This window comes from Gobius niger (assembly GCF_951799975.1).
Source record: "Gobius niger genome assembly, chromosome: 3".
Taxonomy (NCBI): Eukaryota; Metazoa; Chordata; class Actinopteri; order Gobiiformes; family Gobiidae; genus Gobius; species Gobius niger.
Genome location: NC_136854.1, coordinates 41,204,429 through 41,229,946, shown reverse-complemented (window position 1 = coordinate 41,229,946; position 25,518 = coordinate 41,204,429). Strand labels below are relative to the sequence as shown.

Below are 25,518 nucleotides of genomic sequence, written 5' to 3'. Positions count from 1 at the left end.
CAATGGCACTGGGCTGGAGGCGGTTAATACATTTACTCAAGAACACAAGTAGAGGTGGAAATAAGAAAGTAAATAAGAAAGTAAACGCTCCAAAGCAAAAAGTTACTTTGGCCATGTGTTCATTTTAAAAGCCTTGTAATGCCCACTCCAGAACAGCAGGAGGCGCTGTGCAGACGTACTGTCAAATGCCACTGACTCACAACAAGGAAGAATGTTTGTCCCGTCACGTTACCGTTCAGGTGGAGATTTTGGGCACAATGTTTTTAAAGACAAAAATTTGTCTGCACCGCTAAAGTAAAGTGTGATTGATTTCAATTAACATTTTTAATCGCATTAAACATTATGTAATTTATTCATTGAAAATAATAAAAAAAGATTGAAACATTAATCAGACCGATGCTCGGTTACACATCACTCTAGTATTTACTAGGGATGTACTGATCCGATATTCAGTATCTGTATCGGATACTGCAGACCCCGGACCAGATTCACGGCCTTCATGCTATCGCTAAGCTAGGATACAGATTTTATTTATTTTATTTTATTTATTCTTATTATTATGTCTTGCACAGTAAGTGCCCAGCCCTCATGGGCTTACAAGACACATTTCAAAACAGAATTCAGAGGCTGCCAAAATAAAATCACAGAAACTGTACAATCAATCATAACAGAACAACATCCACATCACAGGAGGATATAAATTCATTTGTTGACGATCGTTATTCTGCCACTAACACCTGAAACGTCTGGAAACGTTCTAATTTATAATTCAAAGCTAAAGCCTAAACCTCATGCATGTTTATAAAAAAAAACTGGTAAAACTACTGTGATATCCATAGGCTATGATATATAATGATATATATTATACAAAAATATAATAATACAAAAAGACTGTATCGGATCGGTATCGACCAGATGAAGTGTTAAAATATCTGATCGGGAGCGGATCGGTGCATCCCTATTTACTGCTAGTATTTTTACCAACTTGCCTTAGTATTTATTTGGATGTCTAGTTTTAATTCTACCTGAAAATGATTCAAAGTTGTGTTACTTACACAGTACTTGTGTAAATATAGTCATGTCCAAAGATAAAAATGGGACAGTAACCAGAAATTTCCTTTCATCTGTTTAGAAAAACTTCAGGGTTTAAAGTGCAGACGAGCAACTTTAATTTCAGGGTAATTTTATCGAAATCATAGGAAGCGTTCAGGACTTACAGCTCCTCAAAATCTGTTCCAGAGGCATGATTTATGGACATGACTGTATTTTGGCAACTCTCTCTCTGCAATTGACCCTTTGTTAAAGTTCAGACAGGCAGAATTACATTAAAGCTAGTTAAGAAAGAGTAGTCGGGTAAAAAACTATAATAGTAATAGTAATAGTAATAATGTGACATGATGGGAAATGGCTAAACTGCTGCTGTCTGTGCTCAGTCGGACTTGACGTTCGTGGGCTGCGTGGGGATGCTGGATCCTCCCAGGAAAGAGGTGCTGGGAGCGGTCAGGATGTGTCGACAGGCCGGGATCCGCGTCATCATGATCACAGGTGAGCGGGCAGCAGTGATGTACCTGAACGCGTTCATTGAACAAAAGTTCATGAACGTGTTCATATTTTGGGCGAACGTGAACTGAACGCACGGTGTTGCTGCCTGATGAACGAAACCATGAACGCGTTCATTCTGGTGCCTGTGAACGGCATTCCCGTTCTATTTACGTTCGTTCAATATGGTGCCAGATTTCTTATATCTGTGATTTAAGACCGCGGATCAGTGAATGTAAAACCCGCCGTCACAGTTTACCAGCGGCTCTAAACTCTGGCGGGTCCACGGTGTAGCTCACGCTTGCTCCGCGCCGCCCCCGCGCCCACGGCCCGACTGTGTCCAGTTCTGTGGGGGGTGAACTCTGCTGTTTATGGCTCTGGCACATGCCCTGGCACACGGGTAACCAGCGGGTCCGCACAGTGCCTGCAGCAGCCACAGGGTGAGGCTACGAAGCTCGTTTCCCTTGTGTAACGTCTGTCGCTCCAAACTCCTCTGCTCCGCGGTGCCACTCATTTGCATAAAGCCACAATGTGGAGTTTTTTAACTACAAATTTGCTCCTAAAACAATATTATTCACATGATTAATTTACCAATTTAACACAAATGCAATTGAATATTTGTAGCTTCATTTTCCACTAAGAATTTACCAATTAAACTAAAAAACAAACTAAAAAAAGAATAAAATAAAATGGGCTGACATGACATAGCTGCATAACACTAAGTGAGGATAATATTTTTAACTCAAGGCTGAAGTCAACTTTCTCCAGCTCTACCAAGGTTGGCAAAAATGCATTTAAAAATGCACCAGATTGTTGCTTTGTGAGCGGGGAATATACGTCTCACCTTTTTCACCTCGATCCGTTTTCATGCCTGAATAACAGCTCGCAGCAAAAAAAAAAAAAAAGAACTATGAACTAGTTCATTTTTGGAACTATGAACGAACATTAATTATATACAATTATGAACTATGAACGAACTAGTTCATTTTGAAATTTGTGAACTGAACTATGAACTAGTTCATGTAGAAAATGAACTTTCCCAACACTGGCGGGAAGACCTACTGACGCTCAGAGGTGATCAGTTAAAATAATCAATCACAAATGTCCGTCTTCCAGGTGACAACAAGAACACGGCGCTGTCCATCTGCCGCCGCGTGGGGATCATCACGGAGCAGGAGGAGGAGCAGGAGGGGTCCGGGGGAGGCCTGACGGGACGGGAGTTTGACGAGCTGCCGCCGCACCTCCAGAGGCAGGCCTGCAGGACGGTGCGCTGCTTCGCCCGAGTGGAGCCGGCGCACAAGAGCCGCATCGTGGAGTATCTGCAGAGCCTCAGCGACATCACCGCCATGGTCAGGGCAAACTCCCAGTGCAACTTTAATTATATCTCTGGATGTTGAGGAAGCTATTTAGTTGAGAGAAGTTTACTTTGTTCTAGCATCACCCATCTTTATTCTAAAAAGCTACTCTCAACAAAAAATAACTCCTACAATAGTCTTATCAAATACAATATCTGGAGTACAGAGAAGTAGCCTACTCCAGTTAATCTATGAAAAAAAACACAAAACTTTTCAGGCTTGGACCCGGAAAATGACCATGGGAACAATCCGGGATCCCTGTTGTAAAAAAGAATATATCAAGCAAAATTACATTTAAAATCTTGTTTACAAATACATTGTATATTTTGCTATTTGACCTCTTTTCACAAATCTTTTCGTTTTCAATTAATAATTATATTAAAGGAACAGGCCACCGTTTTTCCATACTGAGATATGTTCTTACCTGAGCTTAGACAAGTTCATGTGACCTGTCTGGTCTTTGTGCCCGTGGAAGAGCTAACTTCTCCCCCGTTTGGAGCTATAGGAATACATTGGGAGAGGCCAAATGCAAACAACATCTTTGGTCGTTTTGCGTGACTGAGGGTACGCGCAAAGACCAGACAGGTACACATTAACTTGTCCAAGCTCAGATAAGAACATATCTCAGTATGTAAAAATGGTGGCCTGTTCCTTTAAATCCGCTCAAAACCCACTTTGGGAACCACTGATTTACTTAGACAAGAGAAATTATATGAACATGCTTTATAGGATTAGTGAATACTTGTGGTGTTTCACTCTATGCAGATTTAGCTATGGCCTACTCCAGGGTTTGTCTTTATTTTATATTATAAACAAGATGCCATTGTCCAAAATATAAACTTACCGTTTGAACTTGATGCTGTGTAATCTGTTAATACACCTGTGGTTGATACCTGGGCATCTTTAGGGAGGACTCAGGGTAATTTTAGACATTCATTTCATAATCACATTTAGGCTTCAGTAATGTGCATGAAATGGGACATTAAAACGTTTTCATTTTGTTGTGTTCAATGCCCAAAGATAACAAAACTCTCCCTCTCTCCCCACAGACGGGCGACGGTGTGAACGACGCCCCCGCGCTGAAGAAGGCAGAGATCGGTATTGCGATGGGCAGTGGGACGGCGGTGGCGAAGTCCGCCTCAGAGATGATCCTGGCTGATGATAACTTCTCCACCATCGTGGCGGCTGTGGAGGAAGGACGCGCCATCTACAACAACATGAAGCAGTTCATCAGATACCTCATCTCCTCCAACATCGGCGAGGTCGTCTGGTTAGTACAGGCGTCTTTTCACCTGGCGAGCTCCCACTTCTCATGATTTGTGCCGCCATCACAGCTCAATAACCTCTCTCTGTGTCTCTGTCTTCAGTATCTTCCTGACCGCGGCGTTGGGGATGCCCGAGGCCCTCATCCCGGTGCAGTTGTTGTGGGTGAACCTGGTCACTGACGGTTTCCCCGCCACCGCTCTGGGCTTTAACCCTCCAGACCTCGACATCATGTCTCACCCCCCGCGCTCCCCCAAAGAGCCGCTCATCTCAGGCTGGCTCTTCTGTCGCTACCTCATCATCGGCGGTGAGTCTCCAGGCCGAAGTGAGTCTTTTGTTTGTTGGTGTGAGCGGGTTTTAATACGGAAATGTGTTTCTGTGTAGGTTACGTAGGAGCGGCCACTGTCGGAGCCGCCGCCTGGTGGTTCATGGCGGCTCAGGACGGGCCGAAAGTCACCTTCTACCAACTGGTAAAACACTCATACATGACCCAGAAACATTGTGTGGCTTTTCAAACATCCTGAAAACTCTTGCACATATTTCACGACCCCCTCTCTACTTTATTATGGCTGTGAGGTATTATTTCAGCAATAAGGCAGCCAATCAAACAATTTGTCTGTATAAGCTCTCAGTCCGACAGGAGGCTAAGTCCCTCCCCTTTTTTAAGAGAGTGAGAGTAAAGTAATAGGTCATTGTTGTTCAATACTGAGATATGTTCTTACCTTAGCTTAGACGAGTACGTGTGTACATTCTGGTCTTCACAGTCACGCAAAAAGACCGGAGATGTTGTTAGCATTTAGCCTCTCCTCCTCTCCTCTATGTGACAAAACAGGGTGAAGTTAGAAGCGACCAAGCTCTTCCACGTTTTCCCAATTTAAATACGGTTACGTGAGCAGTTACACAATCCAAGTATAGTTACACAAAATGAAACATGAAAAGGAGTGCTACATTGTTCTGTTGGTCCCATAGAGGAGAGGAGGAGAGGCTAAATGCTAACAACAGGTTTGGTCTTTTTGCGTGACGGTGCGCACGCGTAAACTCGCCTAAGCTAAGGTAAGAACATATCTCAGTATTAAAAAACGGTGGCCTTTTCCTTTTAATAGAGAGGAGAGACTGAGCCAAGCCAAACTCCTCCCAGTGGTCTATATCTAGTCTGCAGGCTGAAATCCAACTCATATTAAATTGAATTTCTCCTTTTTGTGGGGTTGATCACACTTTCAATGGCCACTAAACATCAACTCATTAAATGTAAATGATCGAGAAACCACCGAAATGATAGAAATGTCATAAAACCGACATGTCATACGTCGCCCTCTTACGCCACATTTTCATCGCTTTTCGTCACATTTTTCTTGTGTTTCTGTCACTTTTCTATTGCTTTTTTTTGTTTTTTGATTGACTGCGGAATTCTCCATCCATCCATCCATTTTCTTCCGCTTTATCCGGGGCCGGGTCGCGGGGGCAGCAGTCTCAGCAGAGATGCCCAAACTTCCCGATCCACACACACCTCCTCCAGCTGTTCTGGGGGGACCCCGAGGCGACACCAGGCCAGCTCGGAGACATAGTCCCACCACCGTGTCCTGGGCCTTCCACGAGGCCTTGTCCCACTAGGACATGCCTGGAACACCTCCCGCGGGAGGCGACCAGGAGGCATCCGAAACAGATGCCCGAGCCACCTCAGCTGGCTCCTTTCGACGTGAAGGAGCAGCGACTCTACTCCGAGCTCCTCCCGGGTAACTGAGCTCCTCACCCGATCTCGGAGGGTGCGCCCAGCCACCCTGCGAAGGAAACTCATTTCGGCCGCTTGTATTCGCGATCTTGTCCTTTCGGTCATGACCCAAATCTCATGACCATAGGTGAGGGCGGGAACGTAGATCGATCGGTAAATCGAGAGCTTTGCCCTCCGACTCAGCTCCCTCTTCACCACGACAGACCGATGCAGCGACCGCATCACTGCTGACGCCGCACCGATCCGTCTGTCGATCTCACGCTCCATCCGTCCCTCACTCGTGAACAAGACCCCGAGATACTTGAACTCCTCCACTTGAGGTAAGGACTCCCCACCGACCCGAAGAGGGGAAACCACCTTTTTCCGGTGGAGAACCATGGCCTCGGATTTGGAGGTGCTGATTCTAATTCTAATTAGATTTTAATTCTTCCGCAGTCAATTATTGGTTTTCATGTTCTTTATTATTATTCCTCTTCCATCTTTTTCCTGATTTTCTAGAGCTTTCAGCACTTTCATGCTTTGTGCAATTTATGCAAGTTATGCATCAAAACGTTCCGCATGTTGAGGAGAAGGGTGCTATTACTTTTGGGACTTCTGCAACTTACGGTTTTTCCGCAATCGGCCAAAATGTCGGAGATTTTTCCCATTGACTTATAATGGGGCTGCCGCAAATCCATGCTTTTCTGCACTTTTTTCTGCATTTTATGCAATTTCTGCACTTTGTGCATGTTCAGCTTATGCAACTTGTGGGTTTTGAGATAAAATTGGCCTTCTGCAGTTTTCCAGTTTTTTATACGGGAGTTTGAAATTTTTGCATTGGTGTGTATGGGGGGAATCCAGCCAATGGGGAGACTCCAGGACTGTCAGCCATTTGTGCAGCTTCTGCCAATCAAGCACTGAGGCCATTTCAACAGTTTGACCAGTTTATGGAATTTAAAAGTTTATGCAATATTAACAATTTATGCAAAGTAACCACTTTATGGGATTTAACCAGTTAATTCATTTTAAAGCGTTTATGCAACTTAAGAGTTTATGCCATTTAGGATTTATGAATTTTAAAGACTTTATGCAATTTACATAATTTATGCAAATTAACCTATTCATGCATTTTACCACTTTATGCAGTTTATATAGTTTATGCAACATGACATTTTATGCATTTTACCAGTTTATGCAAATTTGATTATGCAATTTGAAGAGTTTATGCAATTTCTGCATTCGCTTCCCGCATTTCCGCAGTCAATCGCAATGGCGCAGCCATTGCATTTCTAGTTGTTTTTTGTTTTTCGTCACACGTTTTTGTCACTTTTTCATCTTTTTTGTGTGACATTTTTGCCACTCTTTTGTTCCATTTTCATCCTCGTTTTCGTCACATTTTTCTAGTGTTTCTGTCACTTTTCTATTGCTTTTTTTTAATTTGTTTTTTGTTTTTCGTCACACGTTTTTGTCACTTTTTCATTGTTTTTTGTGTGACATTTTTGCCACTCTTGTTCCATTTTCATCCTCGTTTTCGTCACATTTTTCTTGTGTTTCTGTCACTTTTCTATTGCTTTTTTTTGTTTGTTTTTCGTCACACGTTTTTGTCACTTTTTCATCTTTTTTGTGTGACATTTTTGCCACTCTTTTGTTCCATTTTCATCCTCGTTTTCGTCACATTTTTCTTGTGTTTCTGTCACTTTTCTATTGCTTTTTTTTGTTTGTTTTTTGTTTTTCGTCACACGTTTTTGTCACTTTTTCATCTTTTTTGTGTGACATTTTTGCCACTCTTTTGTTCCATTTTCATCCTCGTTTTCGTCACATTTTTCTTGCGTTTCTTTCACTTTTCTATTGCTTTTTTTGGTTTGTTTTTTGTTTTTCGTCACACGTTTTTGTCACTTTTTCATCTTTTGTGTGTGACATTTTTGCCACTCTTTTGTTCCATTTTCATCCTCGTTTTCGTCACATTTTTCTTGCGTTTCTGTCACTTTTCTATTGCTTTTTTTTGTTTGTTTTTTGTTTTTCGTCACACGTTTTTGTCACTTTTTCATTGTTTTTTGTGTGACATTTTTGCCACTCTTTTGTTCCATTTTCATCCTCGTTTTCGTCACATTTTTCTTGTGTTTCTGTCACTTTTCTATTGCTTTTTTTTGTTTGTTTTTTGTTTTTCGTCACACGTTTTTGTCACTTTTTCATCTTTTTTTGTGTGACATTTTTGCCACTCTTTTGTTCCATTTTCATCCTCGTTTTCGTCACATTTTTCTTATGTTTCTGTCACTTTTCTATTGCTTTTTTTTGTTTGTTTTTTGTTTTTCGTCGCACGTTTTTGTCACTTTTTCATCTTTTTTGTGTGACATTTTTTCCACTCTTTTGTTCCATTTTCATCCTCGTTTTCGTCACATTTTTCTTGTGTTTCTGTCACTTTTCTATTGCTTTGTTTTGTTTGTTTTTTGTTTTTCGTCACACGTTTTTGTCACTTTTTCATCTTTTTTTTGTGTGACATTTTTGCCACTCTTTTGTTCCATTTTCATCCTCGTTTTCGTCACATTTTTCTTGTGTTTCTGTCACTTTTCTATTGTTTTTTTTGTTTGTTTTTTGTTTTTCGTCACACGTTTTTTGTCGCTTTTTCATCTTTTTTGTGTGACATTTTTGCCACTCTTTTGTTCCATTTTCATCCTCGTTTTCGTCACATTTTTCTTGTGTTTCTGTCACTTTTCTATTGCTTTTTTTGTTTGTTTTTTGTTTTTCGTCACACGTTTTTGTCACTTTTTCATCTTTTTTGTGTGACATTTTTTCCACTCTTTTGTTCCATTTTCATCCTCGTTTTCGTCACATTTTTCTTGTGTTTTTGTCACTTTTTCATTGTTTTTTTTGTGACATTTTTGCCACTCTTTTGTTCCATTTTCATCCTCGTTTTCGTCACATTTTTCCTGTGTTTCTGTCACTTTTCTATTGCTTTTTTTTGTTTGTTTTTTGTTTTTCGTCACACGTTTTTGTCACTTTTTCATCTTTTTTGTGTGACATTTTTGCCCCTCTTTTGTTCCATTTTCATCCTCGTTTTCGTCACATTTTTCTTGTGTTTTTGTCACTTTTTCATTGTTTTTTTTGTGACATTTTTGCCACTCTTTTGTTCCATTTTCATCCTCGTTTTCGTCACATTTTTCCTGTGTTTCTGTCACTTTTCTATTGCTTTTTTTTGTTTGTTTTTTGTTTTTCGTCACACGTTTTTGTCACTTTTTCATCTTTTTTGTGTGACATTTTTGCCCCTCTTTTGTTCCATTTTCATCCTCGTTTTCGTCACATTTTTCTAGTGTTTCTGTCACTTTTCTATTGCTTTTTTTGTTTGTTTTTTGTTTTTCGTCACACGTTTTTTGTCGCTTTTTCATCTTTTTTGTGTGACATTTTTGCCACTCTTTTGTTCCATTTTCATCCTCGTTTTCGTCACATTTTTCTTGTGTTTCTGTCACTTTTCTATTGCTTTTTTTGTTTGTTTTTTGTTTTTCGTCACACGTTTTTGTCACTTTTTCATCTTTTTTGTGTGACATTTTTTCCACTCTTTTGTTCCATTTTCATCCTCGTTTTCGTCACATTTTTCTTGTGTTTTTGTCACTTTTTCATTGTTTTTTTTGTGACATTTTTGCCACTCTTTTGTTCCATTTTCATCCTCGTTTTCGTCACATTTTTCTTGTGTTTCTGTCACTTTTCTATCGCTTTTTTTTGTTTGTTTTTTGTTTTTCGTCACACGTTTTTGTCGCTTTTTCATCTTTTTTGTGTGACATGTTTGCCACTCTTTTGTTCCATTTTCATCCTCGTTTTCGTCACATTTTTCTTGCGTTTCTGTCACTTTTCTATTGCTTTTTTTTTTTTTTTTTTTTCGTCACACGTTTTTGTCACTTTTTCATCTTTTTTGTGTGACATTTTTGCCACTCTTTTGTTCCATTTTCATCCTCGTTTTCGTCTCATTTTTACAGTGTTTATTTCTATAGCACTTTACAACAACACATTGGCAGACCTGTGCTTCAGCTTTTTTCAAGAAACTTTTAGATTTGGGTAAAGCGAAATTGGAGAAAATGTGCTCGGTTCAGATGAGAGTTAAGAACCTGTCTTCACCATTCACGTGCATAGAGATTGAACACTCTTCTTGAGTATCTTGCCTAAACCTCTGGCTTCTCTGCCCCACAGTCCCATTACCTCCAGTGCAGTGAGGGCCACGAGGAGTTTGCCGGCGTCCAGTGCTCGGTGTTCGAGTCTCCCATCCCGATGACCATGGCTCTGTCTGTGCTCGTCACCATCGAGATGTGCAACGCCCTCAACAGGTACAAAAGACAAATTAGTAGTTGTGTGTGTGTGCTTTTGCTTCTAAAACAACAGTATTAAAGTTAGAAATGATGATTGTATTTGTCTGTAGTCTCTCTGAAAACCAGTCGCTGCTGAAGATGCCTCCCTGGTCGAACCCGTGGCTGGTGGGAGCCATCTGTCTGTCCATGGCCCTGCACTTCCTCATCCTCTACGTCTCCATGCTTTCTGTGAGATTTTCGGATGATTTTTGTGATTGAATTTCGCGTTTACGTGAATATTGAGTTCCCACCACACATTTGAAACACATCCTGGAGCGTTAACATATGAGAGAAGAACGAAATGTAGGATGAATAGTATTAACGACTTGCTCATTCCGACTATTTACATTGTGATGGTATTTTTGGATTTCGTTTCTCGTATTTAACTCTGATCTTTCTTTTGTTCTCTCAGACGATTTTCCAGATCCGGCCGCTGTCCTGGCCTCAGTGGGTGGTGGTTTTGAAGATGTCCCTCCCGGTCATTCTGATGGACGAAGCGCTCAAGTTTTTGGCTCGAAACTACATCGAGCCGGGAACACACATTCAGGTAGGACGGGTTTGTGGTCTGAAACAGAAGTAGCTTGGGAATTAGGCGACCTAGGCATCTACTGGAGGGGGCGCTTTCATTTTTAATCCTACTCCGGATTTCCAGATATATCTATGGAACGGAAAGTGATAGAAACTTCTTTTGTGTCGGAAACTACACGTTTCAAACTTTCAAGCAAGTCCTTCCTCATTCGGCTCCAGAGCAGTGTTATTTTGTCAGCATATTTTACTTACTACTCTTAGTCAAGTAATTCTCTTCAATTTTAATCTAGTTAACTAAAATAGCATGTACCGATATTTCCGGAAACACAGGCGCCGATCTTGTGGGTGCTGTGGGGCTGGAGCACCCACTCAAATCTTCGGGCACCCAGGCGAATTTGCTCTAGTAACAAAACGATTCAATAAATATAGCCTAGCCTGTAAAGCCGCCCATTTTCTGCGAACAAATGCGCACGGGGCGGTTCATAACATTACCGTAGCATTGCCACACTCGTTTAGCTCCATAGGTTAAGTTAATGAGATCGATTCTAACCAAGCCTTTTTTTTTCGGGGGACACATCCACTGGGAAGAACATCAATCGGCGCCTATGTTCTGAACTATAAGCTGCTACTTCTTCCCCATGCCTTGAACCTTGCAGCCACCATTCTCTTTCTCACAGAGAGAAATTCCCAACGCTGCGGATTCTTCAAATGCACTTGAAACAGTGATAAAATAAAGATTAAAAGCCTTCACTAATGTCGTGTGAAATGGGCAAAAATCCGAGGCTCTCCAAAGGTTGATTTAAAGTCCTTTATTGACAAGAGATGCCTATGCGTTTCAATCCACACATAAGTAAAAAATGCTGTTTGTTGAAGGTAGATAAGAATATCACATACATAAAAGCACAGTGTTTACAAAAAGACAACACATGCGGAAGTGTGGTAACAATATAGTACAAAGGGGACATGTGTGCACCACAGAATCAACATCCCACCACTAGAGGAACACCGAAAAATCCAGGTCATCATTAAGACCTGGAAATGTAGTTTCTTTCAGAGTTTCTATCCAAAGCGTTTCTTTTTGAGAGAGCAGAGTCGGCCGATCGCCACCTCTAGTCATACCCGTCGCTATGGGCGGGCCATAGGGGGCCGTGCCCGTCCCCCAAGATGCTTGTGCCCCCCCAGACACAGATGTGGTGTAGTCTACGTGATACACAGGTATACGCCGTATAACCACGAGAAGCCACTACAAATTGGGCAAAGATAGGCTACGTATCACTCATTTGCGCAGTGTTACTTTTGCGCTTTCTGCCCGATTAGAGACCAGCCCAAACTCCACAACAAGTAACTATCCCTCCCCAGACACCGAGAGAGGGGACCGGCGGCATTTCACCCCTCTCTCTCTTTCTCTGGCACGGTTCCCTCTAGCTGCGCTGTTGTCTGGGCACAAAATAAAATATAGCTGATATGATAGAGGAGTATTAACGATCATCCTCCGCCCTGAGAGTTCACGATGTCGGCCTCTTCATGCTCTTTTCCCCGTCCCGGCTCGTGAGAGGCAAAGGCAGTGACAGGTGCTCGTGTGTATTTTACTACAAAGCGCTGAAGTCCGCCGAAAAGTCCCCGCGTTCCAAGTGTGCGTTTTACACTCAGACAATTCAGCTGCTTTTGAAAAGGACCTCACTCTCATGAATTCAAGTTTGAGTAGAAGGATGTGTTGATGAGGAGGTTCAACTCAGAGAAACGCTACCTGCAACTGTACTGACGTTTCCATCACGAGGACTCATGTTGCAGCTGTAGTTGATCTGGTCATATTTGCTGTTGATTATGTTTAATGTAATGATCAGTGTGCGCCAGGGCTACGTGAATAGCATATGAAAATATGTATTTAATAGTAAATGTGCCCCCCCGTGGATTTCATATGCCCCCCTTAAGACTGACGTCTGGCGACGGGACTGCCTCTAGTGTTGGGTGGGATGGTGTCTATGACCAGCACTTTGAGGAGATTGATTTTACATAAACTGAAAATGTCGAGCAATAGGAACGTTGAGGTTATTGCTCCTTTTCGTGTATTTGTGTTTGGAGAAGCGATCTTTAAGACGTCTTTTTGTCTTAACCAAGTGTGTGGGTGCTCGCCTTGTAGCAAAAGCTGGGGGTTGCCCGTTGCCAGTATTTTTTACTACGCATCATGACCCAGTGCAGCGCTTACTTCTGCTATTTTTAACCTCAAGTTGCGCTTAGAACAGCGTGGACAGCTGCATCTTATGTAAACAATAAATAAAAGACAAATTATAAGTTTAGTTGGTGCGGGTTAGATGCGCTCAATAGTCCGGAATTTACGGACCATTTGTGATATCTTATTATACGTCTCTTCACAACGCAAGTAGAACGCTCCATTGACTTGAATGGGATTTTCCAATGTTCTACCGGTCATTTTTTTTTGATAGAGGACCTCTGAAAAAAATAATGACCGCTGCCAATGGCAATGGAGTTCGTGCTTGTAATACAGGTCTTTCATATCACTCTGTGTGTAATAGTAGACGACACTATCTCTGTCTCCGTCACTGTGAGTGAAGTTAACGTGAGTCCGACTTTCAACTTACCCAGAGATTCACCACCATTCCTCCTCTTCAACTGCACCTTCAACTAAGTAGCTAGGCCAGCTGCTAGAAATCATTGGAAGTCATTAAAGCAGTACTAAGTAACGTGTTTACCTTAATAAATCCTTTCCGTAGTCCCTGTGGGATTAATACAAGTGTTTATGGGATGATTGGAGGGTCTTTCATCGCCCCCCGGTGTCTCTGGCCAGAAAACCATGTTTGTAACTTGACTGCCACCGGTCCGGAGTAAGCAATACACACTGATGGAATCGCGAAGAAGAAGCTAACATGCTAACGGGCAAAGCTAACTGCGGGCTAACGTCACTTTAAACAGTATTTACAGCCAGGTTTGAGTGAAAACAAATATTTCCATTGTATAATTGGATGTACAGTAACCCTCTGTCCCTTCCCCTTTTCTGTCAGCGTAGTATTTACTCTCCAAGACAATTAATATGTTAAAAAAATCGTAACTTGCTACTACACCTGCAGTTGCGCTTATGGCCTCTAGGGGGAAGAGTTACTTAGTACTGCTTTAAATAAACCTTTCAGCCTTCATGAAAGTGGATGAAGTTTATGTTGTGTAGGGCTGCACAATATATCGCGAAAAATATCGTATCGCGATATTAGCTGATGCAATATCCGTATCGCGAGAAGCCACAATATATCGCCAACATCACCATAACCTTCATCTGACTGAGATCGACCCATTTTTTTTGCAAACTCAAACTCATGCATTGAAGTCATGTGTAGAAGTTCAGTTTTAGTTTAACATTTACTAGCTTTGTTAAAGAACAACTAACCCCAAAATCAACTTTTTTTTCTAGCTAAGTTGTATAAATGGGTATCTTATAGTGTTGTCTACGTGTATATGTCACTATTTTAACAATTTAGTGCAAATTTGTTGAAATCCTGTCTTTGTGTCCCAAACCGTCTGTGTGGCGCCATCTGCAGCGAACTGTCTGTACTGCATTTGATTTTTTGAATTCGGCACCCAATTAGCGGAGGGGAGAGAGATGATGTCAGGAGGCGAGAGATGATGTCACGGGCCCTGCCGCTCTGGGGTATAAAAGGGCTCAGTCTCGCTCACGCCCCCGTAGCGAGTTGGAGTTGGAATAGCGAGAGAATATTTTCATCGATTGTCAGGTTTGCGATTAGTTATCATAGCATTTAGGTAGATTTTATTAGGATAGCTTGTTTATTATAGATAATTGTATAGTTTTAGTAGTGTTAGTTGTTGAATGTTGTAGTTGTAGTCACTAGTTGCTTTTATTGTTAGATTAGTTAGCTCAGTTTAGCTTAGGGCGTTTGTTAGTATTGTTTTTAGTGGTCTATCGTGTATAATTTAATTGTTAGGTGTTAATTGTACTGTGTTAGGATGGGGAGGAAGTGTAGCGTAGTGGGGTGCCACAGTTCTGTAGGTTTGCACAGGTTTCCGCAGAACTTAGAAATTAGGCGCCAGTGGACGCGCGCAATTGGCTTGGGGGAAAACTGCGAACTCCCTGCTCAGGCTGGAGTTTGCAAAGACCATTTTACGCGCGATTCCTTCGCCAACTTCATGGAGGTTGAACTGGGCTATGCTAGTCTTCTGCGTTTGAAGAGCGAGGCCGTCCCCACCCTTGCTCTTCCACGACTGAGCCTTAGCCCACCGACACTGCTGCCCCGCCAACAGGACGATTTCGGGCGCCAATGTGAGGTGAGTGAGAAAAATAATGCTGATTTACCCATTTTGGATTTGGTAATAATTGCAATGATTGTAGCTGCTGTAAAAAGAGGCACTTGGTTCACTCTGTCCCGGTCATTTCTGTCAGTAGAAGCTACTTTGCTCACAGATTGAGTCATGTACAGTATATAGAATATTGATGTGCACGTCAGAATAGATCGTTATTGTAGTGTCTCAAACAAATTCGCCGTTTTCGCCTCTGATAATACCAATCACATGAGTCGTGTAGATATGTTGAAAAAATATGGCGTGTAAATAGACTGTGCAGCCTCAGCTCCAGGCGACGTGTCCCGCACTCGCTCACTGTGGCTGAGGAACAGCAGCCACCGGTTATAAGCGCGTCTACTCTGCCCGGGGCAGCCTGCTAATGCATCAGTCTGCAAAGTTACGCCAACACTGTGCGCAAATGTGCACGAGTCTGAGCAGTGAGCACCAAACTAATCTAAGTTTTGCGATGACTGTAGCTTTTGACAGTAGCTACAAGCTAGCATGTTAAGCTAACGTATAGCTAGAATGCTCCCGTTTGATGCTCGATTGCGGTCAGTGAGGAGAGGGCTGACCACTCCAGGTGGACCGTGTGGTCAGTGAGGAGAGGGCTGACCACTCCAGGTGGACCGTGTGGTCAGTGAGGAGAGGGCTGACCACTCCAGGTGGACCGTGTGGTCAGTGAGGAGAGGGCTGACCACTCCAGGTGGACCGTGTGGTCATTGTGGTCACAGATATGAGCTGTTCTTACGTGGTTTCAGAATCAGTATAGTTGTTATTGCCATTGTTGTTGAACAGGTTCACAAAGTAGGATCAATTCTGCTAATTATGTTCATGTTGACAAGTTTTCTGAACTGAACCAAAGTTTACACCTATTTGAACGCAGCTATTCAAAATGCCAAACCATTTGGAAGTTTTTAGTAGCGACTGTAGCCAGAATTAACCTGATACAAATATTTGGTTTATCTGCTATAGGGTGGCATACTCTAAAGTATATCCAAGGTTGTTTTCCTATAAATCATCAATACAAGTTTACAATCTATGTGCATGTCACGTGAGTGTGCGCTTTATAAATATTATTTATTTTTATGTTTTCAGCCAAAAGTGAGCAGAGAAATTGGTTGCCAGACTGATCCAGTCATTACATGGCATGCAAGTGTCCAGGCCAATGTGAAGCCGAGCAGGCGAAGCAAAGGTGATCTCTCTATTTATCCTTTAAACAGTACTCTCACCACTTTAGTTTTTTTTTCTATAGTTAGACACAAGTTGTGTAATTACTGCCATTTTAAACGTGTTTTTTTTGTTTGTGTTTTGTACAGCTACTCAAGCCCGGACCGCTTACACAAGCGTCGGTTGTGGGACAGGGGACCTGATGGAAATCCCTCTCCCTGACAGTCCCAGAGCAGCCTCTACACCTTTAAAAAGGAGAAGGTGTGAGGTGTCAGCGTCTGACCCCAGCTTCCACATTGATGACAGTGCCAGCACTGTGAACTGTTCAAGGTACAAAGAAATTCTAGAGTTTTAATTGAAAAAATATATACAGCGTCCTACTTTTTTGAGGGATGACATATGCCTCTTTTTTTTATATAGCATTCCTGCTGAAGTCCCTCCACACAAGGACAAAAAATATATTGTTCACGAGGACCAACTGCTGGAGCTGTTCAGGCGATGTCCTGTCTGCACTAGTCGCTGTGCTGTGGACACCATCACAGTCGGCACACTGCTTCGGGTCACGCAACAGTGTCCTCGCTGTGAGTTTACCAATCAGTGGTCCAGTCAGCCCATGGTGAACAACATCCCAGCTGGAAACTTACAGCTCTGTGCTGCTGTGCTGTTCACCGGCTCATCATTTAGGCAGATTTCAAAGGTACTACAAAAACATTTGAATTGTTTGGATTATTTTTCCATATATTATCAGCTGATAACAGATGTTTTCATTTTATAGTTCTTGGGGGCCTTCAATATTCAGGGCCTGTCAGAGCAGTGCTTCTATAGGCATCAGGCAAAGTTCCTCATCCCTACGGTCAACTGGCAGTGGAAGCTGGAGCAGGATGACCTCATCAGGGAGGCTCTTGAAAGCGGCTCTGTGTCACTGGGTGGGGACATGCGGGCAGATTCACCTGGTAAATACATTTCATAAACATTTATCAGAAGTATTAATAAAAGTCAGCTAATGTATAACTTGCATTCGTGTAGGACATTCAGCCAAGTATGGCAGTTACACCATGATGAATCTAACGTGTAACAAAGTCATTGACATCCAGCTAGTCCAGGTAAAACATTACAATAAAAATGTATATGTAATTTGGGATAACTGTGCATTATGATAGAATTCTTTATTCTTATTTTTTTTGTCTTATTAGAGCAATGAGGTTGGAAACAGCGTGCGCATGGAGAAGGAGGGCTTTGTGCGGAGTCTGACCATGCTGGAAGAGAGGGGTGTCAATGTGGAGGCCATTGTGACGGACCGACACACCGGCGTGCAAAAGTTTTTACGGGAGGAAAGAAAGGAAATCCGTCACTACTTTGACCCATGGCACATGGGAAAGGGTATGCATTTTGGTAATGCTGTATAATATTATGGTTATTGTGCATTTAGTAACAATATATTTTAATACCTAGGAATTGGGAAAAAAGTGGATGAGCTGGGAAAGAGAAAGAGCACCCAGGACGCTGGCCAGTGGAGGAAAAGCGTGGTAAACCACCTCTATTGGTCAGCTTCTACGTCCTCCTCGGGACAAGAGGCTGTCGCCAAGTGGACTTCTGTGGCGAACCACATGCAGAATGTCCACACGCATGACAACGTCCTGTTCCCTCAGTGCCTCCATGGGCCTCTGGTTGGGGAAGGGTCAAGAGTGTGGCTCAAACCAAGTAAGTATAGCAAGCAATACTGGCCCTTTGGCCATTGTATTTTAGATTTCAGGCTAGCATTGCCATTCTAAATGTCATTCTTTAAAATGCTTTACTCTGTAGGTACAGCAGCGTGTGAGAGACTCTCAGACATTCTATTGGCCCCACGCTTTGTCAAGGATGTGGAAAAAATTAGTCCGGTGTACCACACATCAACCCTTGAGGCTTTCCACAGTCTGATTATCAGATTCTCCCCAAAAAGTGTGGGCTTCTCCTTCAAAGGAATGTTCGCTCGGTAATACCTACAGAAAGTATTAAAATATATGTTCTGTGTGTATATATGTAAATATACTTTTTTTCCCCAGGTTGCAAGTTGCTGCATTGCATTACAATGAGAATGCAAATAGGTCTCACGCAACGACAGTAGAGGGTGTGCTTAGGTATGCTATTGTGTACCCAAAGTACAAACACGGAGACTACACTGTGAGAGCCCTGAAGACGAAACCTACCTCATGTATGTCACATTTACAAAATGAGTTCAATGCTTATAAGTCAGCGAGGACAAACGTTGTATTCTTTGTTTACAGTCTATATTGACAAGCTGATGGCACTGCTCTTTGACAGTGTGGTGGAGGATCCTCTCCTGTATCAGGAGCATTCAGAAAAAGTCCCTGTGCCTGAACCACTCTGTGCACAATATGAGAGGCCAGACAAACAGGAGGCTGTGAGCAGGCACAGGTCCAGATTCTTCAAGAAGACATAAGGTGACCAACGCACCTGTACTGCATACAGATTTTAAGAAATTTTGGATTTGGTCATTTTGTATGGCAAGTACATGACGTAGATTATAGAGCTAGCTTATTTATTCCGAGGGCTCGCATGGGCACCGCCATTAATTGTGCCAGCCCCTTTTCTCCTATCTGTTAACATGGGACTGCATGCACTACACGAAAACAAAGCCTTTTTTCGAGCGCAGAGCAACGGTGCAGTGTTGACTTGTTGATGCAAATGAACATTGGACATTTTGCACAAATCAATCTACTAAATGTCAGATTTTAGGGAAGAATATTTTCCCTCGTTCTCCGTTAAATGAACGGGCTTCGCGCTCGACCAGAAGTGTCTGTACAACGGAAGTGCCGAGACAAAGCAAAAAGTGGCAAAAGTGGGCGGGCCAGAATAAGGTGAATAGTGCTAAGCTATAGTGCTAACCATTAACCAAAGTGTATTTTAGTCATGTAATTGTTTAATTTTTTCAGTAATTTCATTTTATATCTCATGTATTAAAACACATATTTTATTGTCTTGGGGTGTTGGGTGTCCCAGGGATAGGAAAAAACTGAGCTGGGCAAAAAAAGGTGAACGGAGGAAATGACGAGTTGGAACAAAAGCGTTGTGAACCATCTATATGAACCATCTCTACTGGTCGCCATCAAAGTCCTCCTCAGGTGATGATGCAAGAGTGCGTCCAAAATCAAGTATGTGGAATTGCAACTACTCCTCCCAATATCTAATTTATATTGATGTATTTACACTTCAGATATAAATTTATTATTCTTTGTAATTCTTTATAATTCTTTGTAGGCACAGCAGCATGCGAGAGACTCTTACTATTTTGTTTACACCACGTTATTTGAAAGATGTAGCTAAAATGAGCCCACAATACCACACTTCGCATACTGAGGCATCCATAGCCTGATTCTCTCTCAATAGTCTGGGCTTCTTGTTCAAAGGAATGCTGGCCAGGTAATGAATCATAAAGGTTCAACAAATATTCACTTGAGTTATTTTATTGCTTTGAAATGTTTAGAAAATAATACATTGATACTGCATGTTAATGTTTATTTGTGAAATTGATTATGATTAAAAAAGGCAAATCGTCACATATGCTGCTGTATGCCATAGTGTATCCAAAATTCAAACGTGGAGACTACACAGTGAGAGCCATGAAGACCAACCCTACTTCATGTATGTCATATTTATTTAAATTAGCATGACACATAAGTATTATTAGGATAAATGTTGATTTAAATAAATGTTGTGTTTTAGACTACATTGAAGAGCTGATGGATCTACTTTTCAATAGCATGATAGAGGAGGCCCGTCCCTATCAGGACTACTCTGACAAAGTACCTGTGCCTGTACCACTTTGTGCCCATTTTGAAGGAGCAGACAAACGGGTGTCGTGTAAGGTGAGAAATGTGAGAATTTTTAAATGTGTGTTTTTAAAATACAGATAACAATGTTTCACTTTTGGAATTTAAATTTTTATATTCATACATTTTTTGTGGATGTTGAGAAAATCAGCCATCTGTACCACACAACCCTTGTGGCATCCCACTGCCTGACATTCAAAATCATCGTCATCAAATTAATGTTGGCCAGGTAATGAGTAGATAAAGTTATAAAAATATTTTGTGTAATGTGTACATTTTACTTGTGAATAATACTACATTTTGTGTTTGTCTTCTTTAGGCCCAAATTGTGATGCTGCAGTGCAACGGAAGCACAACATGGTCACACACTACAACTGCTGGGAGTTTCCCAAAGCTCAAACATGGCAAGTACACATTGCAAACCTTTATTAACCTCGATTAGTGTCCTGCGTAACAAGACCTTCCAGAATGGAATGATGTGTTGTCTTCTATATTTTGCATGACAATATTATTACATTACTGTTAATGCTAATTTTTTGTTTTTTTGTTTTTTTCCAGATTTATCTGGCGTGGTCAATGGCAATAAGGACCAACAGTGTTTGAGAAGGAAAAAAGTTGTCAGCCAAGTGCTGTAACAGACTAGTATGATGATGGATTCCTTTGCACATGCTATCTTCGTGAATATCCTGCCTGAGGCTTTTGCAAAACAGAAAAGGCAACTATTATCTGTTGTTGCATGTATCTACAGGAGAGCATATGACAAATGGTGTAGTTTTGCTGCAATCAAAATAATAAATTTAGTCTTGGGCTAGCCTGGCCTTAGCCATCCGTAAATTCCAGTCAATTATAATTACCATTCAGTGAGCAGGGGAGGTGGGTGCGGCACCTCAGATGGACCAGTAGCCAACCGCATATAGAACAATAGGGTGTGATGATGAAGTCCATTATGAACATGTAATTCAGATGTGTCAAGTTTTGATTGTGTGCAGAGTGTGCAGGCCAATGTGTGTTCTGTATTTACAAATACTTCATCAGTGTCACTTTATCAGCCACAGTCAACCTTCATTATCACAGTAATTTGTAAGTTTATCTTTTGGACAGTCAAGGAATGTTTTTTTTATTTTTATTTGTATGTAATCAAGGTCTACTTTGTTTCCTTTGCACATGTTTTATTCATTTTACATAAAGGACTTTTTTCTGTTATAAGTACTTGTTATCAAATGTAACTTTTTTTCTTTATGCTTGTTTGCACCTCAAAGCTGTCTCTGTAGTAAAAAAGCTGCCTGCATGGATATTGATTGTAAAAGTGAAGCATAAAAGTATGATTTCAAATCGATACCAAGAAATGTTTTTTAATGGACCAGTAATTAACAACTGCAAGTCTTTTCAGATATTTGTATTTGATTAAGAACATCCATCCATCTTCTTCCACTTGTCCGTTGCCGGGTCGTGGGGGCAGCTGTTGGAGTTGCCCAAATCACATTGCACCAGCCCTTATGGCTTCTCCTGCAGGTGGTGGGTCCACGGAAGGACGGCCTCATGGTTCTAACCGGGCCTGGTGGTCTCTCATAAGGGGCTTCTGAACCGCTCTTTGTCTGACCCGTCACCTAGGACCTGTTTGCCATGGGAGACCCTACCAGGGGCACGAAGCCCCCGACAACAGAGCTCCTAGGATCATTCGGGTGCTCAAACCCCTCCACCACGTTAAGGTGGCGGTTCAAGGAGGGGTGATTAAGAACACATATATTTAAAACAAAAACTGCAAAACTATATACAATAAAATACTATACAACTATACAACTATACAAATTCCAGTGGCGGGAGGAACCCAGTATATTCCCCGTCTTCTGGGAATTCCTGCCTGATCCTGGTCACCGCACAGGAGGGGATGACCACACGAATGTGCTGCCCTAAATAACCCCAGCACCACCGGACAAAGTTCCTGTATGCCAGGTGCCTGTAACAGCTGTAAGAAAGATGATACATGTGTGTTTTTATTAAATTAATGAGCCAACACATTGTCATACTCTAACTCAAACTAACCTGTTGATCATGGTCTCTGGCATGTCTCCAAACAGCTGCACATAGGTTGCATACACTGCTTGGAGAACATACGGATTTAGAGACACTGGCTCAAATCCGGGGTGCTGGGTTATGCAGGTGGCATGACCCACCTGCTGACATCTGCGCATAACCTGACAGGCAAAATTAAAATAAATAAATCAGGGCTAAGACTTTAGTGTAGGGTTAATGTGTTAAATTAATGTTTCTTTTGTGCACATAATTTCTATCAAAAATACCTTGGGGGTCTCCTTGCAGCACACGTTTTCCCTTGGGGACAAACAGGTGCAGTGACCACAGGTGCACCTATTGAGGCAGAGTTTTCAATATTATACCTATATAATAACACAACATATAGTTTATCTTGGTCTGGGTTCATTTATTAAATTCAAATACAAAAAGGTCAAGCAAAGGACCGCAACAAAAGGGGTTACTTTAAAATTGTATGGGAATGTGTTAGGCTATATAATTGCCCACTCTTGTCAAAGGTTCGATTCAGACAGGTTAGCATTTCGGTATCCGGATCCCTACAGGATAGCTTTTCAAGACCTGTAACAAGCAGTTCGTACTTTTTATTCCGCTCTAATATATATATATATACCATTCAGAAACAGGCCCCATTCTGTGGCCCTGCGCTGCCTCCGCTGCCTCCGTAGCCTCCGCAGCATCGGCTCCCCCGGTGGCGCGGGCTAGCTCGCGAGCTAGCGGCTCAAATTGATAGGGCTGAGGGCCGCTATCTGCCTCCTCTCTCTCAACCTCCGGTGAGGATGGTGGAGAGAAGTCCTCCACCTCCCAAGACCGCACAGAAGCTGTAGAGCTGACGTCGCTGTGATCGTCCTCCATCTTGGTCACTGCCAATGTCAAGTGTCAATCATAGCCTAGACCCGCCCAACATTAACCCCCCCGCCTGTCCCCTTTAGTCCTCCAGGCTACGCCCATTTGGAGGGAGATTTGAAAAGAGAATGTGAGTGACGTAAGCCTCGAGCAGCGGGGGTGAGAAGCTCTTTAAATTCTACCCTTGTTTTGGTCCTGATTGGGTGTTTTTTAAGTCTTCTTTTGACACAATTTGCTGAAAAAAATTGTGTTTAGTGAAATATCGCAATAATATCGTTATCGCGATATTGCACAGCAGTATCGCATATCGCAAGTCACTTCAATATCGTGCAGCCCTAATGTTGTGTGTGTTCAGTTGGCAAATGGCCGTATAATAAGCGGGATAATGTATAGAACGCTGATCTGCTTCGGTTCGCCCTGTCCAGTTGCCCAGTACTTTTTTTCCCAATAATGACCAGCGTTCTATACATTATCCCTTCCTCTGCTTCATGTTTGTTCTCCACATGAACAAAGCGCAGACCTGTGCCTTCTTTAAATGATATGAGGCTCTTTCATTGGAAGTTTTGATGATTTTAGTCTGTTCTTTTCATTTAGTCATGTCTTAGTTGACGGAAATGTCTGAATGTTTTAGTCTTAGTTTTAGTCTCATTTTAGTCGACGATATTAGCACGGCTCCAGAAATGAAAATGTGTAAATATTCAATAATCTTTCTTAACCCCAACATCCCGGGAGCCCTGCGCTGTTGTAGTGACTTGTAAGGGAAGGTGTGGCTGTGGTTCTCAACCTGAGGGCGTCTCGGATTGCAAAGGGGGGCCCAAAGTGATATTTAAGTGATTCTTTTTTTTTTGCAAATCAAATGGTTATCAATAAAATATGATTGATGTTCAAATTTAAGTTTATTTGTTTGAAATAAATGCTAATTAGCCATTATTTGTATATATGTGCCTTTAAGATGGTCACTTGTCTTTGTCATGAAGAGTTTGACATGGTTTCTCTATCGCTCTGTTCTCTGCAGTCGCCCGAGGAGGAGGCGGAGCTCCGGAGAGGCGCCGGCACGGGATTGGTCGGCTGCGTGGTCACGTGCGTGCGCCAGTCGCTGCAGGGCGTGTCCTGGGCGTTCGTGGCCTTCGCGGCGCCCCTGGTCATGTGGATCTTCAGCCTGGACTCTGACATCACCAACATCTTCTGGGAGTGAGAGGGGTTAAAGTTACCGGCCCAGACGAAGGTACAGGGACAGACGGCGAAGGAAGGAAAAAAAACGGATTTGTAAAGAAATATATCAAGGGAAATGGATAAAAAAAAAAAAAAAGAAGGGTTGGTCCGTGAAGGAAATACAGGAAACACATGTCAAGAAAGAGTAGGTCAATGGTTTAGTGGGGATTTAAAAAACTAATTCAATTGACAATCAGTAAAAAAACAATAAAAAGTACAATTCCTGGTTTGTGTAAGCTCTCTGTCATCCGGGAGTTTTCTATATCAGAAGTCATCTTTTCTGAGCCATTTACGACTGAAGAAGCATTTTACACACATGGCTCTTTCTTTTGGAAAACCTTTGCGACGATATTGCGTAATTCAGTCACTCACTGGGTTTGTTCAAAGGCCTTAAGCTTTAGTTCTTACCTTTGTTCGTTATAATCTGCATTTGCAACTAAATTAAACCGAATAGTCACTGAAGAAGTTATAAACACCGTCAGTGGTTTGGAGGCCAATTGTTTTGCGATTTTAAAAAGGTTACTTTACGTTGTATTTATTGGGGGTTTTTGGATATTTCTTTTAGCAGTTTTCAGATCTTAGGCCATTTTTTTTTGTACCGCACATTGCAAAATATTATCTAGAAATGAGTGAAATGTTTTTGAAATAAGTACATTTGTTCCTGATTTGAGTAAGTGATCTCAAAAATCCATAATACTAGTTTAGTTTATATTTATTTATTTGAACAGGGACAGTGTACAACATGCATGAACCTCAAAAAGTCATAAAAATATTAATACAGAATAATACATTTCCCCAAAACAGCATTAAAATCAACACACACTTCATTCATTCCAAAGCGTTAATTTGCACACTCTTTTCTTCGCTGAACTGAACTGAAAACACTTAAAATTAGTTTTTAAAAAATCGTTATCGGCTGGCTTATATATCGGGCCGATATCTGTGTATTGCCTGTAATTTCAGAACCTTTTTTTGTTTGGGAATCTGCTGTTTTATGTCTTTCAAACGAGATCTCTCTACGAAACAGGAATATCTTGAATAAATCAACCCTTTGTCCGTAATAAAGCGCCCCCTGCTGGCACAGTTCAACACTTTTTAGTCTAGAAGCTTCATACTCAGGATTGTAGAAGACATTTTTAAAGTTAAAAAATATCAGCGGCGTATCGGCCTTAGAAAACCCCACATCGATCGACCTCTACTCATCACACTCAAAAAATAGATTGAACTGAACTGAAAACACTTAAAATTAGACAAAAAAATCGTTATCGGCTGGCTTATATATCGGGCCGATATCTGGGTATTGCCTGTAATTTCAGAACCATTTTTTGTTTGGGAATCTGCTGTTTTATGTCTTTCTAACGAGATCTCTCTACGAAACA

The 25,518-nt window shown here is 41.7% G+C and overlaps 1 protein-coding gene across 2 annotated transcripts in view; it reads left to right on the top strand.

Annotated features, from left to right (window-relative positions):
• Nucleotides 1-24,647, top strand: part of LOC306960794 (sarcoplasmic/endoplasmic reticulum calcium ATPase 2) — a 59,738-nt gene extending 35,091 nt beyond the window's left edge. Inside the window, exons 16-24 of one of the 2 annotated variants that reach the window (XM_079553349.1) lie at nucleotides 1,434-1,545; nucleotides 2,656-2,888; nucleotides 3,944-4,164; nucleotides 4,262-4,464; nucleotides 4,542-4,627; nucleotides 10,045-10,178; nucleotides 10,271-10,388; nucleotides 10,612-10,746; nucleotides 23,943-24,647. In XM_079553349.1, the coding sequence (XP_079409475.1) occupies nucleotides 1,434-1,545; nucleotides 2,656-2,888; nucleotides 3,944-4,164; nucleotides 4,262-4,464; nucleotides 4,542-4,627; nucleotides 10,045-10,178; nucleotides 10,271-10,388; nucleotides 10,612-10,746; nucleotides 23,943-24,122 (1,422 nt within the window). In that variant the 3' untranslated portion in view covers nucleotides 24,123-24,647. The remainder of the gene's footprint in view (nucleotides 1-1,433; nucleotides 1,546-2,655; nucleotides 2,889-3,943; nucleotides 4,165-4,261; nucleotides 4,465-4,541; nucleotides 4,628-10,044; nucleotides 10,179-10,270; nucleotides 10,389-10,611; nucleotides 10,747-23,942) is intronic. The other variant, XM_079553348.1, reaches the window with a different exon arrangement.
• Nucleotides 24,648-25,518: the final 871 nt, after the last annotated feature.